Consider the following 26,149-nt stretch of genomic DNA (forward strand, 5'->3'; position numbering starts at 1 on the left):
GCCCGATGGTGCTGGCGAGAGCCGGGCCGCCGCCCTGCAGTGAAGGCCTCCTCATCAGCGAAGTCCCACTTCCCAGTTAGATGTGTAGGAAAAGGGGGTCTGGGTGTTTAATTTTGTATTTCTTGGACTGTTAGTGAAGACAGACTTCCACGTTGCCACTTGTTTATTGTATTTCTTCCTTTGTGACTGACTGGTTTATGTTCTCTGTGTTTTTCGGTGGGCCCAACTCTCATTGATTTATACAAACTCCTTACATGTAAAAGTAACTGCTCTTTGGTTTCGCATGCTGCAGACTTTATTTCCACCTTGTCTTTTTTTTTTCTTTTTTTTTTTTTTTTTTGACCATTGGGATTTGATGTATGGTTTTTTTGGGGTTTTTTTGTTTTGTTTGTTTTAGATGGAGTCTCGCTCTATTGCCCAGGTTGGAGTGCAATGGGGTGATCTCGGCTCACTGCAACCTCTGCCTCCTGGGTTCATGTGATTCTCCTGCCTCAGCCTCCCAAGTAGCTGGGATTACAAGCACCTACCACCACGCCTGGTTAATTTTTGTATTTTTAGTAGAGATGGGGTTTCACCATATTGGTCAGGCTGGTCTCGAACTCCTGACCTCAGGTGATCCACCTGCCTGAGCCTCTCAAAGTGCTGGGATGATAGGCGTGAGCCACTGCGCCGGGCTGGGATTTGATGTGCTTATGTGGTTAAATCTGGCCTGGAGAAGACACCATGATTTACAACAGCCCAGTGAAACCTTGGAAGGTCAGAGAGCTGGAACAGGAGGGAGCTAGAGGGTCTGGACCTGGGTGGCGCGCAGCAGGCCGTGTGCTGCTGGGCGTGGGTGGCGCGCCGCGGGCCGTGTGCTGCTGGGCGTGGGTGGCGCGCCGCGGGCCGTGTGCCGAAGGCCATGTCAGTTGATCTCTGTGTCAGGTCCCTGCAGGCCTCAGGTGTCAGGAACTTTCTCTTTGGGTCTTAGATGAGATTCCAGCTGGGGAGAGGAGAAACACGCTTGTGTGGTAGAGAAGAAGGTGGAATTGTTCAGCACAAGATTTTCTCAGACGTCTGAATTGAGATTCTTGGGAAAGAAACATTGAGTTGTGTGACTCATCATTTCTGGCAGAAACAAGCACAGAGCTTTGGGAGCAGGGAGGAAACCGAGGCTTCCTCCTCCTCAGACTCCACGAGGCTGCAGTGCCCCCAACGCTGCCACAGATGGTGCCTGGGACCCCCGGCCTCAGCGGGGTCCGACAGAGCCCTCCGGAGCGTTGGTTGTGTTCCTCGTCGTAAGAGTCCTGTGGTGTTGTTGGTCTTTTCAAGTTCACTTTCTTGAGTGGGGTTTGTCAGTGGCCGTCTCCCGGGAAATCACGCACCCCCCAGCTGTGCTGTTGTGAACGTCATTTCCAGCTGTGTCCCGATTTCCAGGGCGCTGAGGCTGCAGCATGTGGGAAGCATTTTACACGCTTTTCCCTAACAGGATTCCTGTGATCTCTGTTTTGGGTGTCTCCGGATTTCATAACTTTCAGTCCTAAGTCCCTTAAATATTTGCAATGGGCCTGTGGCTTTTGCACTAGTGCCATCTGCCCCACCCCTGGAGCCAGTGGCCGCCACAGGCTTGGAGCTGCTCTGCCTCTGTAGCTGCCCCTGACCCAGGCACCCTGTAGCCCCGTGCAGAAGGCGTCGCCACCCTCGGGAGCACCCTCAGGAGAGCGCTGTGGCCGGAGAGCATGGCGGCCACCTGTCAGGTTGTCAGGGCCTCACGGGCGTGTCTGCGTGGGGATGGATGTCAGGAATGCCCAGCCCCTCCCCCACACCAAGACCACCTAAGATGCACCCCTGACACCCCTCCCCCGCCCGGGCTGCCCCAGGGCTAGAATGCAACCCCAGCTCCTCCCCAGGCATGACCTGGAGCCTCTTGAATGTGAAAGCTGCTGCCCTGCCCCCACGCAGCAGGTCCTGGTGGACGGTGGACCCTGGACCCCGCGGTGCTGCCCCGGCCTACCCAGGGCACTGTAGGCAATGCCCCTCCCCTGCGGTGTGACGCTGAGAACCGCTGGTGCGTTCTGTGGGAAACCCGTGCACACCCAGGGGGCTCGCGGGGTCCACATGCCCCATGCATGAACTCACACACACATGCATACATGATCTCATGTTTGCACACGTGTCCACGGAGATGCATGGTCTCACACACATGTGCCCATACACTCAGCACTCACACCCCATCCTGCAGGCTCAGGCCCCACTCCTGAGCCACCTGCCCGGGCTTTGGGGCCCAGCTGGCGTGGGGATCCCCAGGCTCCACCTGGTCTCACTTGGCTCTGAAATCTAGGCCAGGATGCAGAACCCGCAGTGCGGCCAGTGGAGCCCCTGGTGCTGTGCACAGCCCCCACCTGGCAGCCCCTCTTCCTGCCAAAGCCCCTCCCAGTGTCCTCTCCCCCGGACGAGCTGCTGGCTTGAGGCTTAGGACATTGCGCCCTCCTGTGTCCCTGCCCAGCGTCCCCAGCCTGCGTCTCACGAGACACTGCCAGCCGCGCCAGGACCTAAGAGGGCAGGGGCAGGCACCCTGGCACTCAGCCCAGGACTGAGGATGCTGGAGGGAGCGGTGGGTGGGTGGGTGGGTGAGTGAGATCGGCTCCAGACGGAATGGGTGCAGAGATCCAGGAAACTCCCCCACACCTGCGGCATTTTGGTCCTTGGCTTCTGGGTTTTGCTTTTTATGAAAAGGTAAAGTTCAAAGAAAGCAAAGCTGTGGTGCTGCCTTGGTTGGTCCAAGTCGGGAGATGAGGCCGCCTGGGGCTTGTGTAAAGCTCCCAGGACTTGGGGTTGGGGGATTTAACCTGCAGCCCCTCGAATCTGCTCCTCTCTCCCAGGCCTTGGATCGAGCCACGCCCACTGTGGTTCTAAACCCATAGCACTCAGGTGGCCCATCAGCCACCTCAGATGAGCCGAGTCTGAGGGAGCAGCCTCCGCCTAGCTGGGTGCTTTCCACACGAAAGCGCCCAGGACCCCCCTGGGTCTCACCACGTCTTCCTACCATGAGGCATACCGCACCCCCAGGAGGCTGCCCGAGACCCCTTCGTTCCCCGAGACGCTCCTGCCCTCCGTGGGCCCGCCGAAATCTGGAGCTCAGGCAGTGCTGGGGTTGCCGCTGCTGCCTCAGGACCGCTGGTGACCGCTTTCTCTGTCTGCATTTAGGGGATGATCGCTGAGCTGAAGGTGCGCGGGGACCCCCAGGTGGGCCCCATGCACTGCCTGGACGAGGAAGGCGATGACTCAGATGGGGTGAGTGACAGCCGGGTCCCGGGCGGGGTCTCCCTCAACCCCTGGCATGTGGAGTTCAGGGCCAAGGGCTGTGACAGGAAAAGTCCCAAAAGATGCCACTTTGGGTACCGGGAAGCTCCGATACCATTTCCGTACTCTCCTGTAACACCTCGGAGCCCTTCCTTGCCTTAAACTTTCCCACCTAAAAACTAATACAAAGCATAAAATAAACACCAGAACCACCCTCCATGGCAGCTGGTGAGACGGTGGATGTGAGGCAGCTCAGCAAAGAGTGTGTGTGTGTGGTGTGCCCGTGTCTTGTGTGTGGTGTGTGTGTGTGGTGTCTGTGTGGTGTGTCTGTCTTGTGTGTTGTGTGTGGTATGTGTCTCTGTGTGTGTCTTTGTGTGGTGTGTGTGGTGTGTGTGTGGTGTGTCTCTGTGGTGTGTCTGTCTTGGGTGTTGTGTGTGGATGTGTGCATGTCTGTTTTTGTGTATGTGTGTGTGGTGTGTGTGTCTGTCTTGTGTGTTGTGTCTGCATGTCTGTGGTGTGTCTGTGTGTGTGGTGTGTCTCTGTGTCTGTCTTGTGGGTTGTGTGGATGTGTTCATGTCTGTGTTTTTGTGTGTGTATATCTGTGTGATGTGTCTGTCTTGTGTTGTGTGCATATGTGGTGTGTGTCTCTGTGTGTCTGTGTGGTGTGTCTGTGTCTTGTGTGTGTGGGTGTGTGGTGTGTGGTGTGTCTGTGTGTGTGTGTAGTGTGTCTCTGTGTGTGTGTGGTGTGCCTCTGTGTGTCCCTGTGTGGTGTGTCTGTGTCTTGTGTGTGCAAGTGTGTGGTGTGTCTGCATGTCTGTGGTGTCTATGTGTGTTTAGTGTGTCTCTGTGTGGTGTGTCTCTGGTGTGTCTGTCTTGGGTGTTGTGTGTGGATATGGTGTGTCTGTGTGTGTGTCTGTGGTGTGTCTGTGTGTGGTGTGTCTGTGTGTGTGGATGTGTGCATGTCTGTGTGTATGTGTGGTGTGTGTCTCTGTCTTGTGTGTTGTGTCTATGTCTGCGTGGTGCATGTGTTTCTGTGTCTGTGTGTTGTATGGCGTGTGTGTTGCTGGGGTGTGTGGAATCTCATCCGTGTGTCTCTGCGTCTGTACCTGTGTGTTGGGGTATGTGTGTCGGTGGGGTATGCGTGTCGGGGTATGTGTTGGGGTGTGTCAGTGGGGTGTGTGTTGGGGTGTGTGGAATCTCTGTGTGGTGTGTGTCTCTGTCTATGTGTTGTGTGGCATGTGTATTGGAGTGTGTGGAATCTTGTGTGTGTGTCTCTGTGTCCGTACCTGTGTGTTGAGGTGTGTGTTGCTGGGGTGTGTGTTGTGTGTGTGTGGTTGGGGTATGTGTTGGTGGGGTGTGTGTTGGTGGGGTGTGTGTGTTGTGCGGCATGTGTATTGGGGTGTGTGGAATCTCACGCGTGTCTCCGTACCTGTGTGTTGGTGGGGTGTGTGTTGGTGGGGTGTGTGTTGGTGGGGTGTGTATGTGTTGGTGGGGTGTGTGTGTTGGGATGTGTGTTGGTGGGGTGTGTATGTGTTGGGGTGTGTGTTGGTGGGGTGTGTGTGTTGGGATGTGTGTTGGTGGGGTGTGTATGTGTTGGGATGTGTGTTGGTGGGGTGTGTGTTGGTGGGGTGTGTATGTGTTGGGATGTGTGTTGGTGGGGTGTGTGTGTGTTGGGATGTGTGTTGGTGGGGTGTGTGTGTGTTGGGATGTGTGTTGGTGGGGTGTGTGTTGGTGGGGTGTGTGTGTTGTGCGGCATGTGTATTGGGGTGTGTGGAATCTCATGTGTGTCTCCGTACCTGTGTGTTGGTGGGGTGTGTGTTGGTGGGGTGTGTGTGTGTTGGGATGTGTGTTGGTGGGGTGTGTGGAATCTCATGTGTGTCTCTGTGTTTGTGTCTGTGTGTTGTGTGGCGTGTGTGTTGTGCAGCGTATGTGTTGTGCAACATGTGTGTTGGTGGGATGTGTGGAATCTTGTGGTAGCCAAGGGGAGTCCGCCGGCCCCAGGTGTGAGGAAGAGCAGGGAATTCTTCTCACTCAGGGGCCCAGATCACAGCATGCCCCACGTGGCCGTGGACCCACAGCCTCACTCCTGGGCGGCGTGGGCAGGAGACACCATGGCTGAACTGTAGGCAGCGTGTGCACATCCATGTTGCTTTCATGTTTTTTTCTATATTTCACCTGGTAAGTCCATTGTTTTTGCCTGGAACATGCCAGAAGATGCCAGATTGTTCACATGGCGGCCATGACAAGGCTGTGCCCTGGTACAGCTTGCCGGGTGCTGGGGGTCTCCGAGGCGCTGCACCCCTCCCCTGGCCTGCCTTGCCTTCAGGGGTCATTAGCGGGCCCTGAGGATGATTCTCCTCTGGGTTTTCATGAAGTTTAAAACGTCCAGCCGCCTTGGTGTGGGTTCGGCCCAGGCCTGGGCCCAGCAGGGCCTGCGCTGGGGAAACCTGTGTGGGGAGCATCTGTGGTGGGGCCTCCTCCAGGGCAGGGCTCTGGCCAGAGGAGAGGAGCATGTTCCCCTCCTGCCTCTGCGTGTCTGACCACTGGCCGAGGCAGTTTCAGAAGCATCACTGTCCGCGACCCGATTGGACAAGACTTGTTGAAGCTCAGAGGGTGCCTGGGCAGGGAAGGCCAGCGTGCCCACCCCAGCAGCCCCTCCGAGAGCACCAGAGAGGGCTGGACAAGGCGGGAGGGGGCTGGGAGGAGGCAAGAGCAGCCTCCTTTGCTTCCCAGGCCTGCTGGGCTCGGGGCCTGGTCTGGCTGCCATCTCTCCAGCCTTTCCCTTTTCAAACTCCTCAGGCATCTGGAGACTTTGGCAGCGGGCTCGCTGACACCCAGGAGCTTCTCAGGGAGGAGATGGTGAGTAGCCGGACGAGGCCCAGCCCACCCTGCAGGGTCCCGGGAGAGCCCCTCCCAGCAGTGCAGTGCACACGTGTGTACACACAGATGTGGCTCCAAGAGCCGCCTCTATGCCATGAAGACACATTCCCGGCTGGGAACCGGGATGCTGGGCTGGGCAGACGCTCCGAGCCTGGGGACAGGCCCCACTCCAGTCCTGCCTGACCACCGCGTGTCTCTGGTGAGAGGACATTCCTTTAAACGAGGTCCTGCCCTGCACATTCCTTGGTCTTTGAGGCGACCTTGGCCTTCCGTTCGCCCCATCCCTCCGTTAGCTCATGGGTGGCCACCAGGGAATGAACGGGTGTGTGAGTCTGACGACCAGGAGGAGAAGGCGGTGCAGGGAGCATGAGGAAGGGCTTTCCCCAGCTCGGGCCACCTGAGAAAACACAGGAGGGGCAGGGAGCGGGGAGGCCCCAGCCCCAGGACTGAGGCGCCGTGCTTTCCGTTAGAGACGGGCGTGGGAATGTGGCCCCTGCAGGGACCCTTTGCAGGTTCACATCAGCTTCCCAGCATGGCCTCTCAGGCGCCAGGAGGCCTCTGTGGTGATGGCAGGCACGGTCCTGGAGCCGGGGAGCCCACAGGCGGCCACACCCCTGCAGCCCACGGAAGGAAGCCCCTTGCACGCAGCCCTGCAGGGCCCTCCTGTTTCAGAGGATTTTTCTTTATCCTTCTTGCAATCTTAAGTATTTCATTTCACAAACCAAGCAAGGCTCTGCCGCGCATCTGCTGGTTGAATAACAGGCCATCTCCTCTCTCGTCCTCCAGGGCACAGCCCTAAAACCGAGGCTCCCCACGCCACCCCCGGTCACTGCTCCACCCTTGGCTGGAGGCAGCAGCACGGAAGATTCCAGAAGTGAAGAAATCGAGGAGAAGACCACAGTGACTTCATTAGGAGGTAAGCTCTTTTCTGGATGTGTGTGCGTGGTGTGGTGTGGGGTGTGTGTGGTGCGTGTGTGAGTGTGGTGTGTAACATGCATGTTTGTGTGATGCTGAGGTATGTGTGTGATGTATGGTGTATGTAGTGTGTGGTGTATATAGTGCATGTATGTGTAATATGTGGCACGTGTGTGATGTGTGTGTGATGTGTGGTGTGATGTGCATGTTTGTGTGACGTGTGTGATGTTTATGTGATGTGTGTGTAGCATGTATGGTGTATGCGTGTGTGGGTGTGTGTGGTGTGTGCATAGTGTGATGTGTGCAGAGTGTGTGGTGTGTATTGTGTGTAGTGTGTGTTGCATGTAGTGTATGTGTGGTGTGCAGTGTGTGGTGTGTGTTGTATGTGTAGTGTATTGTGTGTAGTGTATGTGTGTGATGTGCATGTGTAATGTGTGTGTGTAGTATGTGTGTATTGTGTGTAGTGTGTGTGTGTGTGTGTGTGTGTGTGTGTGAGGCAGGTGGGGAGATGCCGAGGCCTGGATGGTGGCTGTGAGTACAGGCTCTGGGTATTCACTGTGCTTCTCTTGCAAGATTTCTGTTGGTTTTCATTTTTATTTTAATTAAAAGTTAAGAGGGAAAGAGGAAAAGGGACAAAGCATGCTGGCTGATAAGAAGGCATTTTGGGGGGCCAGGGTCTCTTGTAACAAGTTCAGGAAGCATCTCCCAGGTTTCAGCTGTCATCGGCTTAGGTGGCCACACCGGCCTCACTGTTGATTTTAAATTCTCTCTCCCTGTTTCCTGTGCCTGGGAGCCAGAGCTTAGGGGAGTGCAGCTTGAGGCTGGGAATCTGATGGTGTCCGGCCAGGCTCCAGGACTGAACGCGTTTGGGCTGCCGGGGCTATCTGGGATGCCAAGAGCAGAGCTGGGACCACCCGGGGGGCCTGACAGTGGCCACCTCTGCTTCTCTTCTCAGCTCAGACACTTCCTGGCTCAGATTCTGTCTCCACGTGGGACGGGAGTGTCCGGACCCCTGGGGGCCGCGTGAAAGAGGTAAGGCCACCTCCCTGTGTTCCGGAACCATTCTGAACCAAAGCACCCGTGGCCTTTCGGGCCACTCACTGGTGAGCCCTGATGAAGCCCCTCTGTGCCCGTGCCTCCTTTGTGCCCAGCGCACGGTGCCAGCATGCATCCACCCTGCGTGTCCCCCGTGGGAAGCAGAGCCCAGCCCGGGACTCTGTAGGGCACAGCGGGGCACGTGGGCAGGGTGTGTGAGGCCTCACCCCAGCCCGGGCCCTTGTGTTCTCTTTATTCCCAGGGCGGCCTGAAGGGGCAGAAAGGGGAGCCAGGTATTCCAGGCCCGCCTGGCCGGGCAGGCCCCCCAGGCTCCCCCTGCCTGCCTGGTCCCCCGGGTCTCCCGTGCCCGGTCAGTCCCCTGGGTCCTGTAGGCCCAGCCTTGCAACCTGTCCCCGGACCGCAAGGACCTCCAGGGCTGCCAGGGAGGGACGGCACCCCTGGAAGGGATGGCGAGCCGGTGAGTCCTCGTGCCCCTCCAGTCCAGCCCCTTCTGGAGGTGGGGGCTCGGGCAGGACAGGGAGAGGCTGCGGCCAACGTGGGAGTGAGCTGAGCTGGGATCGGGGCAGGTCAGCAGCATCCTTGGGACCACCGTTGCGTGGGGTTGGTGCTGGAAGGTGGTCAGATGTGGGAGGCGGAGCTGCCCAAACACAGCCCTTGTGGGTGCGAGGAGGCTCCTGGCGCGGGTCCCGGGACATCCGGGGAAGGCATCTTTGCCACCTCGGGGGGACTTGGAGCAGGCGGTGCCTTTCCATGTGCAGACCCTGGGTGGGGCTGGAGGTGGCATTTCCGATCACTCACGGCTTCTCTTGCACACCCAGGGTGACCCTGGTGAAGACGGAAAGCCGGTAAGTCTGCTTCTTTCTGATCCCCATGTTATCTGTGATGTTTGCTTAGACCCCAGGGCTGTGTTGCTGGGGACACTCTTTTTAGGAGGGGACTGCACAGCAAAACCATTTTGAAGATGAAATTTTGTAAAGAAGAGTGTAGCTTGATGGGAAATAGGTAGTTACGTGTTAGTGTTGAGACATTTAGGCCACAACTACCAGGAAGAAGAAAAGACACAGCTTCCAAACCCTTGGAAAACGCACAGCAAAGAAAAAGGAAGTCGGAGGGTGGGGGCGCAAGACAGGAGAGAGGCGCGGAGCGACCAGGGGATCTGTAAAGTCAGAGCTTCTGTCTCAAAACACGCAGTTCAGATTTTAAAAATCAGCAAACACCGTTTCCAAGCACAGTGAAATGACGTGGTAGACTGCGAATAAAGATCTGGGAATAGCCTGCCCGGCAAATGGTAACACTCGGCAGAAAGTGGGGCCATCACGAGTGCTGGACAGGAGGGTTCAAGTTAAAAACAGTCTAGAAAGTCTGAAAGGACAGGGAGGGCATCTCATGGTGCCCACCGAACAGTCATTACCGACCGCCTGGAACCCCACAGCCAAGCTGCCTGCGAGGAGGACCATGGCAGACTAAGCAGGGCAGTCGGCTGGGGGGGCGGCACGGGGCCTACCCACTGCAACAGGGTACACACACGCGTGTGTGAGTGTGGGGTGAGGATCCATGGGGCCCACCCACAGCAGGGCACACACGTGTGTGTGTGTGTGTGCATGTGCGTGTGTGTGCATGTGCCTGTGTTTGTGTGTGCACGTGTGCAAGTGTGAGCATGTGTGAGTGTGGGTACGTGTGTGTGCACGTGTGTGAATGTGTGTGCATGTTTGTGCATGCGTGTGTGTGAATGGGCGTGTGTGAATGTGCATGTGTTTGCGTGTGCGCGTGCATGTGTGAATGTGTGTGAATATGTGTGTGTGTGCGTTTGAGTGTGTGAATGTGTTTCAGTATGTGCATGTTTGAATGTGTGTGCACGTTTGTGTATGTGCATGTGTGTGTGTGCATGTCCATGTGTGTTTGAGTATGTGCGTGTATGAATGTGTGTGCATGTGTTAACGTGTGTGCATGCACATATGTGTTTGAGTGTTTGTGTGTGTGAATGTGTGAGTGGGTGGGATGAGGATCCACAGGGCTCAGCAACAGGCTTGATCTTAGACTTTCCCATCCAGAAAAGGAAATCCTGCCCGACTTTGTCACCATCACTTGGACACTTCAAAACACTGACTTTCACCTAGGCACGAGGCCCTCACCTGCTTTCCCGTGCAGCAAACACGCAGATGCTCTGCCCACCACATCCCCCTACACCACACGTGGACACATGCACACTACACACACCACGTGTGCACACACCACACATTACACACACCACAGGTGGGCACATGCACACACGTACATGTACCACACGCACACACGGCATACACCACACATGGCCACACACTACACACATACACATACCACGGGTGCACACACATGCACACACCGTGCATTATGCACACCATACATGCACACTCACGTCACACATATCACACATGCACACACCATATCCTTCACACATACTGTGCATACCACATCCACACACACATGTGTAACAACCCAAGCACCGGCTATTGTGGAGGCCGTCGGGGGACCTGCTGTGACCTCCCGAGGGATGCTCCCCACAGCTTCCCCCAGGCGTGGCTGGCGAGATGGGCTCAGGCGGGAGACAATCTGCTGGGCCTGGCACCCTCCTACTTTCCGGGCCCCGGAGACTCCCCTGAAGAGCTCAGCTCCCGTCTGTCCCCTGCCTGGGGGAAGAGCACTGAGGGTGCCAGGCTGTGGCCCATGGTGGGGTGCCTCCCCTGACCGGGCTCCCGGCTGCTGTGTTCCAGGGCGACACCGGGCCGCAGGGCTTCCCCGGGACTCCAGGGGACGTGGGCCCCAAGGGTGACAAGGTGAGTGTTTGTGGCTGGGCGGGGCCCCTTCCTGTGTTGGCCCTTGGCCCGAGGTGGGGGCTGCGTGCGTGCCCAGGGTGTGACGAGCTTGTCTTGTGTTCCCAGGGAGACCCCGGGGTTGGAGCGAGAGGACCCCCAGGACCCCAAGGGCCTCCGGGGCCCCCAGGACCCTCCTTCAGACACGACAAGCTGGTGAGTCCCGCCCTTGGCTTCCTGTGACCTGGGCTCTGCCATCCTCAAAAGCAGGTACTGCTTCTGGGAGGGCATCTGGCCCAGGAGGATCAGCTCCACCCTCAGGGGCTTGCATGGGGTCTCAGCTGAGCTGAGGGGTCACACGTGTGGTGGGAGCTCCCACCCACCTGCCTTCAGGCTTCTCTGGGGGCAGCAGAGGGGCTGTGGTTTCTCAGCTCCTGGTAGAAACAGCTTGATGCGCAGCTTGCGGGGCGGGGGCCGGGAGTAGCCAGGCGGGGGCCAAGCTCGGGGCAATGCGTCTCTTGGCTCTTTTCCTCAGACCTTCATTGACATGGAGGGATCTGGCTTCGGTGGTGATCTGGAGGCCCTGCGGGTGAGTGGCCCTTAACCTGCGGCACTGCCTGATGTCTGTGCCCATGAGGAACAGGCCACGGACCCCCGAGATTCAGCTGGGATCCTGTGGGGGGTGGGGACGAGGCCTGGTTTGGGGGTGGTGGTCATCCCTGGTGGGTGCCACATGGGCTGTGACCATCTGTGTTTGCCCATGTCCAGGGTCCTCGAGGCTTCCCCGGACCCCCCGGACCCCCCGGTGTCCCAGGCCTGCCCGGCGAGCCAGGCCGCTTTGGGGTGAACGGTTCTGACGTCCCAGGACCTGCCGGCCTTCCTGGTGTGCCTGGGCGCGAGGGTCCCCCCGGGTTTCCCGGCCTCCCGGTAAGTCCTGCCTCAGGAGTCCTGTCTGCTGGGAGTGGGGGGTGAACGCCCCACGTGGGACCCCTGCCCCACCTCAGGCCTCCCCAGTCCCCGCCCCTCACCTCATCTCCCCTGGGAGTTGGCGGACAACTCCAGACTCGGGGCCACCCTAGGGTGTGTGGAGGCACCTCAGTGGCCACCCCGTGGTTCTGGGGGTGCTGACCAGTGGGGGTGGCTGCAAGCAAGGCCTCCAACTTCTGGCCCTGTGGGTCCGCGGACTGCACAGAGTGTCTCCATGAGTAATTCCCATGGGCGGGGGTGGGAGGGCCGAGGTCAGCACTGCTGGAGGGCCAGGGGAGGGAGGAGCCTGCTTGGCCAGCACAGCTCATGGGGTCTCAGGGCCCCGCGGCAGGCTCCCCACTGGCTCTGCCACATATGACGGGCAGCAGGTGCCTGCAGACGTGGCTGCCGTAATTGGGTCACGCTGCGCTGGCATCCCGTGGCCCAAGGTCACTCAGTAGCATGCTGTGGCGTGTAGGGCAGGGAGTGTGTGGTTAGGTCACCCATGACGTGCCCCTGCCTCCGTGACAGTCCCTACCTGAGCCAGCGAACCCTCCTGATGGGCGTTCGCCATCACCATTGGCTCTGAGGCCTCTCTGGGTGCCGCGTGGCAAGCCCTCCCCAGCATCCAATCTAAGGGGCAATTTGGGCTTAAAGAATATGCCTAATCCGTATTCATACGTGTGGCCAGACCGTCTCTCAGAGGGAGCAGCGGTTACCCCAGCCCTGGTGTTAAGTGCCTTCCGGCCATGGTGCTGTCGGCCCTGCCATCTCATCCTGCCAATGTGGCTGTGAAACTGTGGGTTGCACAGGCCGTGGGGTCTCCCGTGAGCCCTGGGACCCGGGCCCTGTGTCTGGGGAACGTTCAGTGTCCTGCCTTTGGGCCACCTGTGGAAGCCCAGATAACCTGTTAACCCAGAAATCATTTCAGTAGCTGAATGCCATCAAGATCCACTATGCTCTGCTCTCCTCCAGGGACCCCCAGGCCCTCCAGGAAAAGAGGGGCCCCCAGGAAGGACGGGGCAGAAAGGCAGCCTGGTAAGTCTCCCCTCGAGTCTAGGGTGAATGGGGCCCGGCACCACACCATGTGGCCAGGGCTGGCCGAGCCCTGGGGGTCCGGGGGTGCCTGGTGACGTCCGTGAAGGGGAAGTGCCAGGAATAGCCGTCCCCATCACAGCCCCACAGCCTGGGGCCTCGGGCTCTGGAGGTCGCCCTGACCTGGGCGCTCAGGTAGAAATTATGGACCGTGATGATGCCAGACTCATGGGTTTTAAGAACGTGGGCGCCCCGCGAGATCTGAGATCTTACTCCAAGTTTCCACATTGGTTACGGGGCAGTGGCCATGAGCCTCTGTCGGACTGACGCCAGGAGCTGGGGCCCCGGGTGTTTGTGGGTGGACTTGGCGGGAGGAGCCTGCATCCAGCTCCCTGGGGAGCGGTCTCCAGCGTGACCTCAGATGAGAGCTGCTCTGCTTTGGGCTGAGCAGGGGTCAATGGCTGTCAGTGCCCCTTGCGGCTCTAAGCCTGTGGCTGAGCTGAAGGACCTTCCCTGGAGAGGCATCCAGGCTCCACGTGGAGCCAGGTCCAGCATTGGGATCAGGCGTGGCGTCCCTTGTGGCTTCCCTTTCAGGACCCCAACCATACCAGAAAGGGGGATGACAGTGGCAACAGCCTCAGAAACTATTAAACCAGCACAGGCAGCAAAGCAGGGATCCCGGTCGGGGCGTAGTTCCTGGCAGGGCGGCACGCCTTCCTCTGTCCTCTGTGCTGCGGGCCTGATTTTGTCATAACCCTGCTCTTTTCTGTACAGGGTGAAGCAGGCGCCCCAGGACATAAGGTACAAGCAGAATCCCCAGCACAGCTGTCCCCTGCCCCTGGTGCCCACTCAGTGGTCGTGCCCCCAAGGAGGGTGGGGGCCCCACGGTCGAGGGAGTGAGCTCTCCTAGGGCTGGCCTTGACCCCCAATCCTGCCAACCGTCCACCCTGCCGGAATTGCTGGCAGCGGCCTCTGTCACTCTGGTGGGGTGGCTTCGGCCCTTGTCACTCTTGCGATGTGGCTTCCACCGAGCTCTGGTCTGCTGGTGAACTGAGGGCAGATGTGTCCTGGAAGCTGAGCTCCTCTGGAAACGAGCTCCCTGTGGCGAGTGCGATAAAGCAGCTCTGGGAGCTTCGGGAGGAGGGGCTGGGCCACTGCAGGTGGAGAGGTGGCCTGTGGCCTGGGGAGGGTCCTGAGCTGGGCCCCCCAACATCCTCCCACAGGCGAGCCCCATCCGCCTGCCCTGCAGGCTCATGAGCGTCTGGGGGCACTCGGAGGGAGCGCTGAAGGCAACTGGGGTGTCCTTGGTGGCCCTGGCCTGGTCCAGAGTCTGCTCAGACCCTCTGGACTCAGGGCAGCCACTCTCCATGGACCCAGCCTTCCTTCGGGCAGCCTGAGGTCTGGGCCACAGCCTGCTTGACCAGACAGCTTATCTGACGCCCCCACAACGACCCACTTCCTCCTCCTGTTCTGCCGGAGCGGAGCTGGAGGAGGAGCCGGAACCCTGCAGAGGAGGTGCTGGGAGCCGGTCCCGGGCCTCCAGTTGGCATCTGTGCCGACCCCACGACCACACATGCCCCGGAGGTCCCCTCGAGGATGTGGGCCGCCCACTCGAATCATGTCCAGAACTCCTCGCCTTGGGCTGGACAGGGTTGGCACTAACAGGGAACTTCCCCCAGAGCACGGCCAAGCCCCAGGCTGGGGGTGATGAGGGAAGGAAGGCCGGTGGGGAGAGGCATGAGGAAGAGGACAGCAGCGAGTCAGGTAGTGAGAGCACCAGGAGGGGCTGAGAGGACACAGGCTGGGAGTGAAGGCATGTGCATATACACACGCGCATGCACACACACACAGTGCACACACACGCATACAATCTCCAGCATATATACACGCGCGCGCACACACAATGCATACATAATTTCCAGCATATGTGCACACACACACGCACACACAATCTCCAGCATATGTGCGCGCGCCCGCGCACACACACACAATGCACAATTTCCAGCATATGTGCACACACACACGCACACACAATCTCCAGCATATGTGCACACACACACGCACACACAATCTCCAGCATATGTGCACACACACGCGCATACAATCTCCAGCATATGTGCGCGCGCACACACACACACACAATCTCCAGCATATGTGCGCGCACACACACAATCTCCAGCATATGCGCGCACACACACACAATCTCCAGCATATGTGCACACACACACACACACACAATCTCCAGCATATGTGCGCGCGCACACACACACACACAATCTCCAGCATATGTGCGCACACACACACAATCTCCAGCATATGCGCGCACACACACACAATCTCCAGCATATGTGCACACACACACACACAATCTCCAGCATATGTGCGCGCGCACACACACACACACAATCTCCAGCATATGTGCGCGCACACACACACACACAGATCTCTCCAGCATAAAGTTAGAAGAAAGGCTGCTGTGAGGTCTGCGTTGCTTTGCAGAATGTTCCTTACCTTTTGATTTGCAGGGTTTAGAAAGCATCATAAGAAAACATATCTACACCAGGGTTGCAGGGCCAGCGGGGGCTGGGCTGGGCTGGGTCCTGACACGCTCTCCTCACCCCACGCAGGGGAGCAAGGGAGACCCCGGTCCTGCTGGCGCTCGCGGGGAGAGCGGCCTGGCAGGAGCCCCTGGACCCGCTGGACCACCAGGCCCCCCTGGGCCCCCTGGGCCACCAGGACCAGGACTCCCCGCTGGATTTGTGAGTACCGCCTACATCTGACCCCCTGGAGTGCCGGGGGCTGCCTTTGCCCCAGCCCTGCTACCCCGGCATCTCACTCACAGAGCAGCACGTCCTGCGCGGTGGTCTCACTGGCGCTGCCTTGGCCCACGATTCCATATTCCCCATGGTGGAGCTCGAGTCTCTCTCCCGTCGCCCGTGCCCCACGGTGCTGATGGGGAACTCGGCCCAGCCATACCCTGGCACCCGTGCCCTGACCAAGAGCAAATGAGCTGACCCGAGATGGGCTGCCCCTGGGGGCCCCCACCCCGGCCCTGCCACCAGGTAGACAGTCCCCTTCCGAGAATGGAGGCTCCCCAGGCCACCGTGGCCCCAAAGTGAGGGGTCAGTGCCAGCCCCAGGGAGGGGCCCTTCCCTAAGAAGGGACACAGGCCCACGCGTGTCTTGTGTGTCTCCTCCAGGATGACATGGAAGGCTCCGGGGGGCCCTTCTGGTCAACAGCCCGAGGCGCCGATGGGCCGCAGGTACTCTTGTGAGCTGGGCGTGGCCAGCTCTGAGGGCTGAGGGAGTGTTGTCTGGGGCAGGAGGGTGTCCCTGAGAGCCACCAGCCTTGCATGGGGCTGGACGCTGCCCCGCAGAGCTGTGAGGGCCGCATGTGGCAGGCGCTGTGCACCGTGGGCCACCCTCGCTCTTGGGAGATGCCCCTTCATTGAAGTAAAGTCACGGGATGAGGGCCTGGTCTGCAAAGTGGGAGACACTGTGGGTGGTCAAGACAAAGGACCGTGGGGCCGCATGCCGCCCGAAAGACAGGCCTTTCTGGGGAAATTCAAGTCATCACATTCTTTTTGTGGCCCCAATTTTGGGAAGTAACAAATGTTCGGCCTGAGTAGAATCTGAAATTCCTATGAAATCTCCACCTTGTTCTACTGTTAACATATGTACTGCTCAGGGTTAGGGCCAACAAAGAGTGACCAAAATCCCAAAACAACTGCTCAGACAGCTCAGCTGTGTCAGGGGCAGACCCAGGGGCCGGCAGCCCCTTCCTCCCCCACCCCCGCTGTCCCCTCCACACCACCATCTCTCCCGTGGTGCCAGCATGGAGGAGCCCCCAGGGCCACATGGGGCGGCTGAAGCCACAGCGTCCAGCTTCACGCTCAGAGGCGCAGCCTGTTGAGAGCATGGATGTCTGGGACACATTTCGTACTCTGAGCAAAATGAATGAGAAATTTCAATTAGGCAGAAACTAATTGATTCCATAATAAGTTAGAATGGCTTTACCATTTTAAGTCAGTACATTTCCTTTTACACACACATTTTTAATTGTTGACTGTTACCAGCGGGCTTTTCTTGTGGGAGAAGCATCTCACAGCAGGGCCTCCAGCTGCACTAACGCTGTGTCTCCTCTGCCCTGATAGGGACCCCCCGGCCTGCCAGGACTGAAGGTCAGTGACGGATGCGCCTGGGTTTTGGGGGTCGCTGGCTCAGCCCTGGCCTCGGCACCCCGGGGCTGGGGGAGACAGGGCCTTGCCTCGGGTTTTCTGATGGCAGGAGTAGGATGAATTCATCCTGGGAAATTTGCAAAATACAGCAAAAAAGCCTAACGGAAATAATCGCACCCTCCTCCAACCCAGACTTCCAGCGTTAAGGGGCCATTGTCCCGTTCTCTCTCCGAAGCCCAGGAATCAAGATTCCTGGGTTCACACACCTGAAGCATATTCTCAGACTCGGGCTGAAAAGAGGGGCATGGGAGAAGAACCCGGGGTCCCTACCTCAGCTTCAGGGACAGGTGGGCTCCTGGGCTCAGGGACAGAGGCGTGGTGACCTTGTAGGACCCAGGAGCTTTGTCCTCTGCTTCCCCTGTCCCTGGGGGACACCAGCCCCCAGCCTGGCCCCGAAGACCCCACCCCTGCCCAGGCCCCGAAGCTCCCAGGGCAGGTGCCTGAGGGGTGAAGCCTGGAGGCTCCTATCCTGGGCCCTGGGCAGCAGCTGCCTTTCACCCCACTGCGCGCTCATCAGTGTGTCCTCTGCTGTGTGCGGGGCCAAGGGCACATGGGGCCCACCCTGGGACTGGACTTCCACTTGTCACCAGCCCCTGCCGTGGCACCCGCTCCTTCGAGAATGCTTTGCTTTCGTTTGCAAGACGTTGGAACATTACAAAAGGCTTTTTGGAAGATCCATGTATTCGCTTTCTTAAATTGTTTAAATGCGGCCATCTCAGCGGGGACCACGGGGTCCCTGCACAAGTTGCTCAGTGTCCCTGGGACCCCTCGGCTCTGGGCTGAGGGAGGGGGGTGAAATGCATCCTGGGTAACTCGCCCTTCCCTGCCCCTGGGGTGGACGCTGCCTGAGGACGGGGCTGGCTCAAGCAGGTGCTTACCAAGCCCGCTTTATTCACTTAGGGGGATCCTGGTGTGCCTGGCCTGCAGGGAGCCAAGGTAAGCTCTGTGCCTGGCAGGGGGCTCCAAGGCCACAGTCCACAGCGCTGGGAGCCTCCTCACCCCACGTGGGTTCTGGGCACCCCCTCCAGGGCTGGGTGGGCTGTGGGGTCCTGGCCAGAGTGGCTGAGATGAAATGCTGGATGGGGACGTGGCCAGGCAGAGGCAGGGAGAGCCCAGGCGGACGTCTGTGGAGATCCGCTCGGGGCAGCCTCTCGTGCTCTTCCTCGCACTGCTTTGTTTATTTATAATTGAAGACATGCTGGTTTCAAAGGCAACCCCCAGAACACCCACCTGCAGGGCACCCAACCCCAGGGTACCCCCTGGTTTGGCTGCGTCAGGAACATGGTCTTCCTTCCTCCCAGCTGTCTGACGGTGCAGGCCCCTTTGGCCCCTGCCACCGGCCTCCCACCTCTCCCTCCTTTTCCCCGACTTCCCCGTCCCCCACTTCCCCCTCCCCAATTCCCCCTCCCCCCCACCCCCTCCCCACTTCCCCTCCCCACTTCCCTCTCCCCCACTTCCCTCTCCCCCACTTCCTCCTCCCCACGTCCTCCTCCCCACGTCCTCCTCCCGACTCCCCCCCCCCCGACTCCCCCCCCTCCTCCATTCCTCCACAGCCCCTGCTCAAGCCCACAGGGGTGAGATAGAGAAGCCCAGGCCACCGCCATGTCCACGGGTGCCCCAGACTCCTCGTGGGGGTCGCCGCATTCCTGGGCGTGTGGCCAATGCCCTGTGTCCTCCATGTGACCCTTTCAGGGAGAAGTTGGAGCAAACGGAGCCCCCGGGTTCCCCGGCCTCCCTGGCAGAGAGGGCACTGCTGGGCCCCAGGTGAGCCACCTTGGTGGGCCCAGGGTGCAGGGGGGGTGTGGAGCCCCAAAGGGACTATGCCAAGATGGAAGCTGGCAGGAGGTGTGTCCCTCCCGGGTCCCTGGGCCTCCATGTGCCCTCCCGGGTCTCTGAGTGCCAGGAGCCGAATACAAGTGTCCACCAGGACTCTCGGTGGCTGCCTCCCTCCCAGGCCCCAGCCGGTCGGGAAATAACCCCACATCTTCATCGCAGCCATCCCTCACAGGGGATGGAGCCAGGGGCTCCTATTTCTGTCGGTGGTGAACCATTTCCTTCCCGTCTCTTCAGGGGCCGAAGGGAGACAGAGGCAGCCAGGGAGAAAAGGTGAGTGTCCCTGGGGCGGGTGGATGGGGTGAGGGGGTGCTGGGACATCTGGAAGGTTTGGCCTCAGCTGCCCCCAGGTCCGTGCCCCTGCCACCCATGTGACCTCAGAGACTCGGGGCAAAGACCCTCAAGTTGACAGGGGTGGCTCTCAGGCTGGGGGCAGTGTGTGTGGCTCGGCCATCCCTGTTGGAGCCTGCCCTGCCTGGCAGGGGGCTCCAAGGCCACAGTCCACAGCCCTGGGCGCCTCCTTACCCCCCGTGGGCGCTGGGCACCCCCTCCAGGACTGGGTGGACTTTGGGGTCCTGGCCAGAGTGGCTGAGATGAAATGCTGGACACGTTTCATCCTTTTCCAGGGAGATCCAGGGAAGGACGGAGTCGGGCAGCCAGGCCTCCCCGGACCCCCCGGGCCCCCGGGGCCTGTGGTCTACGTGTCGGAGCAGGATGTAAGGACGCTGCATGGGTGGGCACCCAATCTGTCCAGATACCCCACTGGGTGCAGAGATCGCTCCCTGAGCCCCCACACCCCCCAGGTCAGGACAGGCCTTGACTGCAAGGCCACACTCCAACTCCACAGTGGGGCCTGCAGAGGCCCTCGGTCAGAGACGCCCGGGGAGCCCAGCTCCATGTGGTGATGGAGACACTGGAGGGGTGAGGCCTGCACAGGGGGCCAGAGGTTCCCATCGGGTTCAGTCTCTGTGTCCTTGACATTGTGGCCCCAAAGCTGCGTGCAGTCACCCAGCTGCCCCGTCAGAAGCAGCAGACGCACCCTCGGCTCTCTGTGAAGGTTGTGTTGGTTCCGGAACCTTCCTCCCCACCACAGCCCATCCATCAGGCCCATCGGCTGCACCCTCTGCGCCTGCCAGCAGCGTGTCCCGCTGGCCTCACAGAGGCAGACGCGTCCCCACCCAGCCCCGCCACATGGAACACAGGGACCAAGCCCCCCTCTAGGCAGGACGCTGAGCCCCAGGCAGACACAGGGCCCAGGGGAGCAGAGCTGGGTGTGGCCAGGGGTTCAGATCCCTGCTTCTCTGTGGCCACCAGTGGAAGGGGCTGCCCAGGGCAGAGCTGAGAGCAGGCACCGTCTGTGACACTGGACAAGTTAGCTAACCCTTGTGCTCCGGCTCCTCACCTGGGAGGTGGGACCATAACAGTCTCGAGAGGAGGGGTGGGGTTGGGGAAAGGCGGGAGAGGGCCTGCCCCCTCATGGCTTTGCTCGGAGCAGGCAGACAGGCATCGGGAGACAGCAGCCCAAGAGGCCACAGGGACCTCGGCGTGACGGTCCAGTCATTGGAACGTCAGAAAAGCCCCCCGCCAGCCGAGCCGCCTCCGCCGGCAAGCAAGGGAGAGTCTAGCAGAGGAAGGAGCATTTTAAACCAAAATGGAAGTAAAAAGTGTCTTAGGGCTTAGGGCGTCCGGAGTCTGTGTCCGCCGCTCTGAGCCGCGGGGCGTCTGCGCTGCAGGAGGGACGCCCCAGGCCTAGAAAGAGTGTGGAAAGCAATATTTTCCTGTTTTGGTGTTTTGTTGATCTTGTAAGTCGCTCGGGGGGAGTCCAGTTTAATTTTAAATGCGGCTCTTTGTTTCCGATTTTTCTTTTTGCTGACTGGTGGACAGGGTGCCGTCCTGAGCGTGCCGGGACCTGAGGTACGTGCCTGCCCGGCTTCTAAGATGTGGGGACCTTGGTACAAGGCTGGGTGGGGTCCGGGCAGCCGCGTGGGTGCGTGATGACCCCGGCTGACACTGTCCCTTTTTCCCCAGGGCCGGCCGGGTTTCGCAGGCTTTCCCGTGAGTAACCTGGCGCCAGAGCTACGCGCTGCCCGCCACTGCCCTCCCTGCTGGGGAGGGGTCTCCTCCTGGTAGCACAGAGCAGCCTGGTCAAGCTGGGGTGGGCCTCGTCAGGCCCGAGGGATAGCGACAGTCACTGCCCCAAGGAAGTGATGGGAGCAGGATGTGGGCAAGAGCCCCTGGCAGGCCCCGTGCTGGGTGGGCACCTGTGAGGCTGAGGCAGCTCCTTGCACCTGCAGAGGCTGGCAGTGTCCGGAGTGAGGCTGGGGCCGAGAGGTGCCCTGGGGGGGTCACCTGCAGAGGCCTGCAGTGTCTGGAGTGAGGCTGGGGCGGAGAGGGGCCCTGGGGGGTCACCTGCGGAAGCCTGCAGTGTCCGGAGTGAGGCTGGGGTCGAGAGGGGCCCTGATGGGGCCGACAAGGCAGGCATATTGCCAGGGGGCAGCTGTCCAGGGAGGTGGAGCAGCTGTCGGATGGGGGAGACGCTGGCTGCTTGGGCCTCACTGCCTGGCCTCCCTTCCAGGGACCTGCAGGACCCAAGGGCGACCTGGGCTCTAAGGGTGAACGAGGCTCCCCGGGACCCAAGGTAAGGGGCTCAGGTGCTGTCCCTCAACCCACTTTGTGACGCAGTGGTGGCCCCAGCCTGCCACTGTTGGGAGAAACCCGGGACCCCCCGGCTGCTATTGTGACTCACAAGGAGTACAGCCGCGCTCGGGCCGTCCCTGTGGTCACCTCCCGTGAGAGGACCCCGGGCTGCGAGGCCCAGTCGCAGTGGCCCTGCCTTCGGGGCTCTGGGTGAGGCTTTGTGGGAAGGAGCTGGCCCTGACCCTGCCGGACCTGCTGCTGTTCCAGGGTGAGAAGGGTGAACCGGGCAGCGTCTTCAGCCCCGACGGCAGTGCCCTGGGCCCTGCCCAGAAAGGAGCCAAGGTGAGGGCCGGGCAGCCTCCTTCCAGCGGGGGTGGGGGCTCCTGGGGCCGTGGAGACAGCCTGGGGAGGGTCTTCCTTAGGGTCTGGCTCCTGACGCACGAGCTTCTCCCGAGCAGGGCTCCAGCATCCTGGCCTGGCCCTCGTGGCCCCTCCTCTCTGGCACCCATGTTGGAGGTCCCGCCGGGCCCTCGTCCTCTCCCTGCCCCTGAGCCCACCCTGCCGAAGGGAGGTTCTCAGTGGGCTGCGGCTCTGAACTCGCGCCTCCCTGGGGCCTGGCCTGTGGGGTGCAGGAGCCCAGGCTGTACCACCGCAGCCTCAGCAGGTTTCTTGCTGCCCCTCCAACCTCTTCCTGGGGGCCCTGATGCTGTGGGCAGCAGCCGCAGGATCCTTCCTCTCTGCAGCCCCAGGGTGCCTGCAGGACCCTGAGCATGGCAGGGCCCAGAGTCAGTTCGTCAAGGGGCCTGTGCCTGGGTCCCCACCCCAGCAGGCAGCCGCCCAGACAAGCCCTGGGGGAGGGTCCTGGGGAGGAACCTGGATCTTTGGGGTGTGGAGCACTGGCTCTCCCACTGTCAGAGGAGCAGTGAGCCCTCCGGGGTCTTAGGGGTGCACCTCAGACACAGGATCCCCAGGCCCAGCGAGAGCTCCACTGTCCCACCCAGCTGTGCGTCAGAGCCGCGGCCTGCGGCAACCAGGACACTGTAGCACACACCCTCTGCCCCTGCTTCAGGGCCCCGGGGTATACCCTATGCTTGCACCAACCTGGATGCAAACCCCAATCCTGAACCTCCCCTTGCCAGCAGCTCCCATCCTCCCAGGGCTGCCTGCGCCTTGAGGACTGCCCAGTGCACCCAAAGGGGCCACAAGGGTCCTCAGGGAGGCTGCCAGGTGGGGCATAAGCCGCCATCTAACTGTGCCTTCTTGTTTTTTTTTTGCTCAGGGAGAGCCAGGCTTCCGAGGACCCCCGGTAAGTCGGCCTGTGGCTTTCTCTGCACCGAGCTTGGGCCTGACGGCCCCCAAGGACACGGTCGCCCGCAGCTGCTGAGTTCGTGCTGTGCAGTCCAGGGCTCATCTCCCAAGTGCAGCTCTAAAGCACGTGGGGCAGGTGTCGGTGTGAGGCTGCAGCGGGCTCCTCCAAGCTGACGCGTGGCCCAGGGCGATGGACTCTGCACGGCCCCTTCGCTTCCCCAGGACCCCCCAACTCGTGGATAAGGGCCGGGGTCTGTTCTGCTAAGCCTGGCTCCCTTCCTCTCGCAGGGTCCGTACGGACGGCCGGGGCACAAGGGAGAGATTGGCTTCCCTGGACGGCCGGTGAGGACCTGGGGTCTCCAGTGGGGGCAGCAGATGGGGTCTGGCAGGTGGGGAGCAGCCCAGGCCCACGGGGGTGACATGCCCAGAGGGGAGTGGACGGCCACCGCACCCGCTTCCTCCCCCCAGAACCGGCCTGGGCACAGCTCTCGTCCTGGATGTGGCTGGCAATACACCAGGAGGGGCCAGTACCCAGGAGGAGGCCCTGGGGGCAGACAGGGCAGTGGGCCTGTGTGTGCTGGGGTCAGTCACCTCCTCCCAAAAGGGTTCTTGAGCAGGAAGGAGGGGTGAGAAGGGCTGGGGTAGCCTGAGGGCTGGGAACGTTTGAGGCTGAGTGTGGGCTGGCCCTGGTGTGGGGCTACTGCAGCCACCTTGCGGGAACGTGGCTAGTGATAACCAGAGCCCAGCAGTCCCCACTCCCTGTGCTCCGCCCCAGGGTCGCCCCGGGATGAACGGATTAAAAGGAGAGAAAGGGGAGCCGGGAGATGCCCACCTTGGATTTGGCATGAGGGTGAGTGTCCCTCAAGGGGGGCCTGGGTGGCTGGGAGACCAGGACCTGGGAATGGCCTGGCCACAGCCTGGGGTCCTGCAGCCTCTCAGGGGCCACTTATAAGCAGCCCTGCCATGTGGCCACACTGCACTGGTCCTGCCATATCCATGCACACTCATACAGGATGTGCCACACTGCACTGGTCCTGCCATATCCATGCACACTCATACATGATGTGCCACACTGCACTGGTCCTGCCATATCTATGCACACTCATACATGATGTGCCACACTGCACTGGTCCTGCCATATCCATGCACACTCATACATGATGTGGCCACACTGCGCTGGTCCTGCCATATCCATGCACACTCATACATGATGTGGCCACACTGCGCCGGTCCCTGCCATACCTATGCACACTCATACATGTCCACACACATGCACACGTGTGCCCACTCACACATGCATGCACATATGCCCATACACTCGTACATGTGTGCACACATACACATGCATTCATGCACATCCATATCCACACATGCTCACACATGTACACATGCCCACACACTCCACATATGTGCACATATACACATGTATTTGTGCATATGTGTGCCTGTTCACATGCACATACATAGAAGTGTATACAGATGCTTATATACATGTGTGCATATACACGTGCGTATCCATATACTCATACATGAATGTAAGCCCTCCCTGGCTCATTCCATGATTGGCATACACACTGCACACGTACACTCATGCACACATACACACGCACACACACCTATACACATATATGCACGCATGTGCACCCATACACACACAACAGGCCAGCATGGATTCTCAGCAGGGCGTCCATGGGCCTGGGCCATGCCCTGCATGCCCTCCATGCCCCATGCCCTCCATGCTGGGGGTTCTCCCGCTCAGCCCAAAGGCATCCACTCTGCTGCTTTTGAGCCAAGAGCTTTGTCTCCCTGGTGTCAGCAGGGTGGGGCATTTTCAGTCAGCTTTTACCTGAGACGCAGACCCGGTGGCCTCTTCACTCCTCCCGAGGGACGTCTGTGCACGACTCCAACGTGGGATGAGGTGGGGCCGGGGCCAGCTCCTGTCCTCAGGGAGCCGTGGCCCGAGTGACCCACTACATTCTCGGTTCTGCCTGGTCAGAGGTCTGCCTGGTCAGGTTTCTGATTTTTCTGATTTTTCTGAACTGTCCCTGCTCCCACCTGCTGCCTGACAGGCAGGCCATAAGCCTGACTAACAGCTCTCTGCCCTCCCCACAGGGAATGCCCGGCCCCCCAGGGCCTCCAGGGCCCCCAGGCCCTCCAGGGACTCCTGTTTACGACAGCAATGTAAGTCCCCAGGGCGCCCACTGTCCTGCGGCTGCCCTTGGCTCTTACACGGAGCCCCACAGAGGGGCTGGGCCTTCTTCTTCCCTGGCCTCTGCGTCCGCGGGTCCTTCCGGGATGGGCCCGTCTGGTGGGCGGTGGATTAGCAACTGAGTTCCCGAGGAAGGCGAAGGCATGTGGAAGGGAGGGCTCTCTGGGTGTGGAGCTGCTTCCAGCTGAAACTCTGCTAAGAGCTTGAGCCCAAGGGTGCTAGGGGCACCCCCTTTTTCCCAGGCTCAGCAAGGTGAAGTGACCGATAAGGGCCAAGCGGCATCACGCCGTGGCTCCTGCTCTCCGCACCCCTGTTCCCTCCCGTCTCTGACTGGGGGTGGCTGCCGTGGCTCCTGCTGTCCACACCCCTGTTCCCTCCCGTCTCTGACGGGGTGGCTGCCGTGGCTCCTACTCTCCACAGCCCCGTTCCCTCCTGTCTCTGACTAGGGGTGGCTGCCGTGGCTCCTGCTCTCTGCACCCCTGTTCCCTCCCGTCTCTGACTGGGGGTGGCTGCCATGTGGCCTCATGCAGGGGCTGGTGCTTCTGGGCTTGGGGACCCCTGAGTGGTGGCGGCCTTCATTTCAGAACATTGCCCTCACAGCCACCTCTCCCCGATCCTTGCAGGTGTTTGCTGAGTCCAGCCGCCCCGGGCCTCCAGGATTGCCAGGTAAGGGCCCCGGGCTCACAGCTGGGGATACAGGCTCTGAAGGAATGCTCCAGGGCCCCACGTTCCTTTCCGCGCCAGCAGCAGTGAGACTCCCCCAGTGCCCTAAGGCCAGTGCCACACGCCCAGTCCACGCCCCAGTTCTGATGATCTTGGCCCTTCCTGGGGGCCCTCCCAGCACGGCTGTCCAGGACCTGACCTTGGGGTGGCCCCATTTGCTGTTCTCCATTTAGACTTTGCTTTTCTGCCCAAAGCAGAGTAGAAGCAGCCCCATCCCTGCCGTTGGTCAGCACGTGCCCTGCAGATGTGGCCTGGCCTCCACGTGGCCTGCTGAGGGGG

At 60.3% G+C, this 26,149-nt stretch overlaps 1 protein-coding gene across 6 annotated transcripts in view; it reads left to right on the plus strand.

The window, feature by feature from the left end:
* The window catches only part of LOC105472493 (collagen type XVIII alpha 1 chain), a 116,984-nt gene that overhangs the window by 74,542 nt on the left and 16,293 nt on the right, over positions 1 to 26,149 (plus strand). For all 6 annotated transcript variants that reach the window (XM_071095823.1, XM_071095824.1, XM_071095822.1 and 3 more), the window contains 28 exons: positions 3,187 to 3,273; positions 6,082 to 6,141; positions 6,949 to 7,078; positions 8,033 to 8,109; positions 8,375 to 8,590; positions 8,952 to 8,978; positions 10,884 to 10,946; positions 11,052 to 11,138; positions 11,458 to 11,511; positions 11,691 to 11,849; positions 12,864 to 12,926; positions 13,698 to 13,724; positions 15,551 to 15,682; positions 16,123 to 16,185; positions 17,077 to 17,103; positions 18,061 to 18,096; positions 18,853 to 18,924; positions 19,231 to 19,266; positions 19,620 to 19,709; positions 20,878 to 20,907; positions 21,022 to 21,048; positions 21,569 to 21,631; positions 21,898 to 21,972; positions 22,910 to 22,936; positions 23,227 to 23,280; positions 23,714 to 23,788; positions 25,051 to 25,119; positions 25,771 to 25,813. In XM_071095823.1, coding sequence (XP_070951924.1) covers positions 3,187 to 3,273; positions 6,082 to 6,141; positions 6,949 to 7,078; positions 8,033 to 8,109; positions 8,375 to 8,590; positions 8,952 to 8,978; positions 10,884 to 10,946; positions 11,052 to 11,138; positions 11,458 to 11,511; positions 11,691 to 11,849; positions 12,864 to 12,926; positions 13,698 to 13,724; positions 15,551 to 15,682; positions 16,123 to 16,185; positions 17,077 to 17,103; positions 18,061 to 18,096; positions 18,853 to 18,924; positions 19,231 to 19,266; positions 19,620 to 19,709; positions 20,878 to 20,907; positions 21,022 to 21,048; positions 21,569 to 21,631; positions 21,898 to 21,972; positions 22,910 to 22,936; positions 23,227 to 23,280; positions 23,714 to 23,788; positions 25,051 to 25,119; positions 25,771 to 25,813 — 1,969 coding nt within the window. The remainder of the gene's footprint in view (positions 1 to 3,186; positions 3,274 to 6,081; positions 6,142 to 6,948; positions 7,079 to 8,032; positions 8,110 to 8,374; positions 8,591 to 8,951; positions 8,979 to 10,883; positions 10,947 to 11,051; positions 11,139 to 11,457; positions 11,512 to 11,690; positions 11,850 to 12,863; positions 12,927 to 13,697; positions 13,725 to 15,550; positions 15,683 to 16,122; positions 16,186 to 17,076; positions 17,104 to 18,060; positions 18,097 to 18,852; positions 18,925 to 19,230; positions 19,267 to 19,619; positions 19,710 to 20,877; positions 20,908 to 21,021; positions 21,049 to 21,568; positions 21,632 to 21,897; positions 21,973 to 22,909; positions 22,937 to 23,226; positions 23,281 to 23,713; positions 23,789 to 25,050; positions 25,120 to 25,770; positions 25,814 to 26,149) is intronic.

The sequence above is a fragment of the Macaca nemestrina genome, chromosome 4 (assembly GCF_043159975.1).
Source record: "Macaca nemestrina isolate mMacNem1 chromosome 4, mMacNem.hap1, whole genome shotgun sequence".
Classification (NCBI taxonomy): domain Eukaryota; kingdom Metazoa; phylum Chordata; class Mammalia; order Primates; family Cercopithecidae; genus Macaca; species Macaca nemestrina.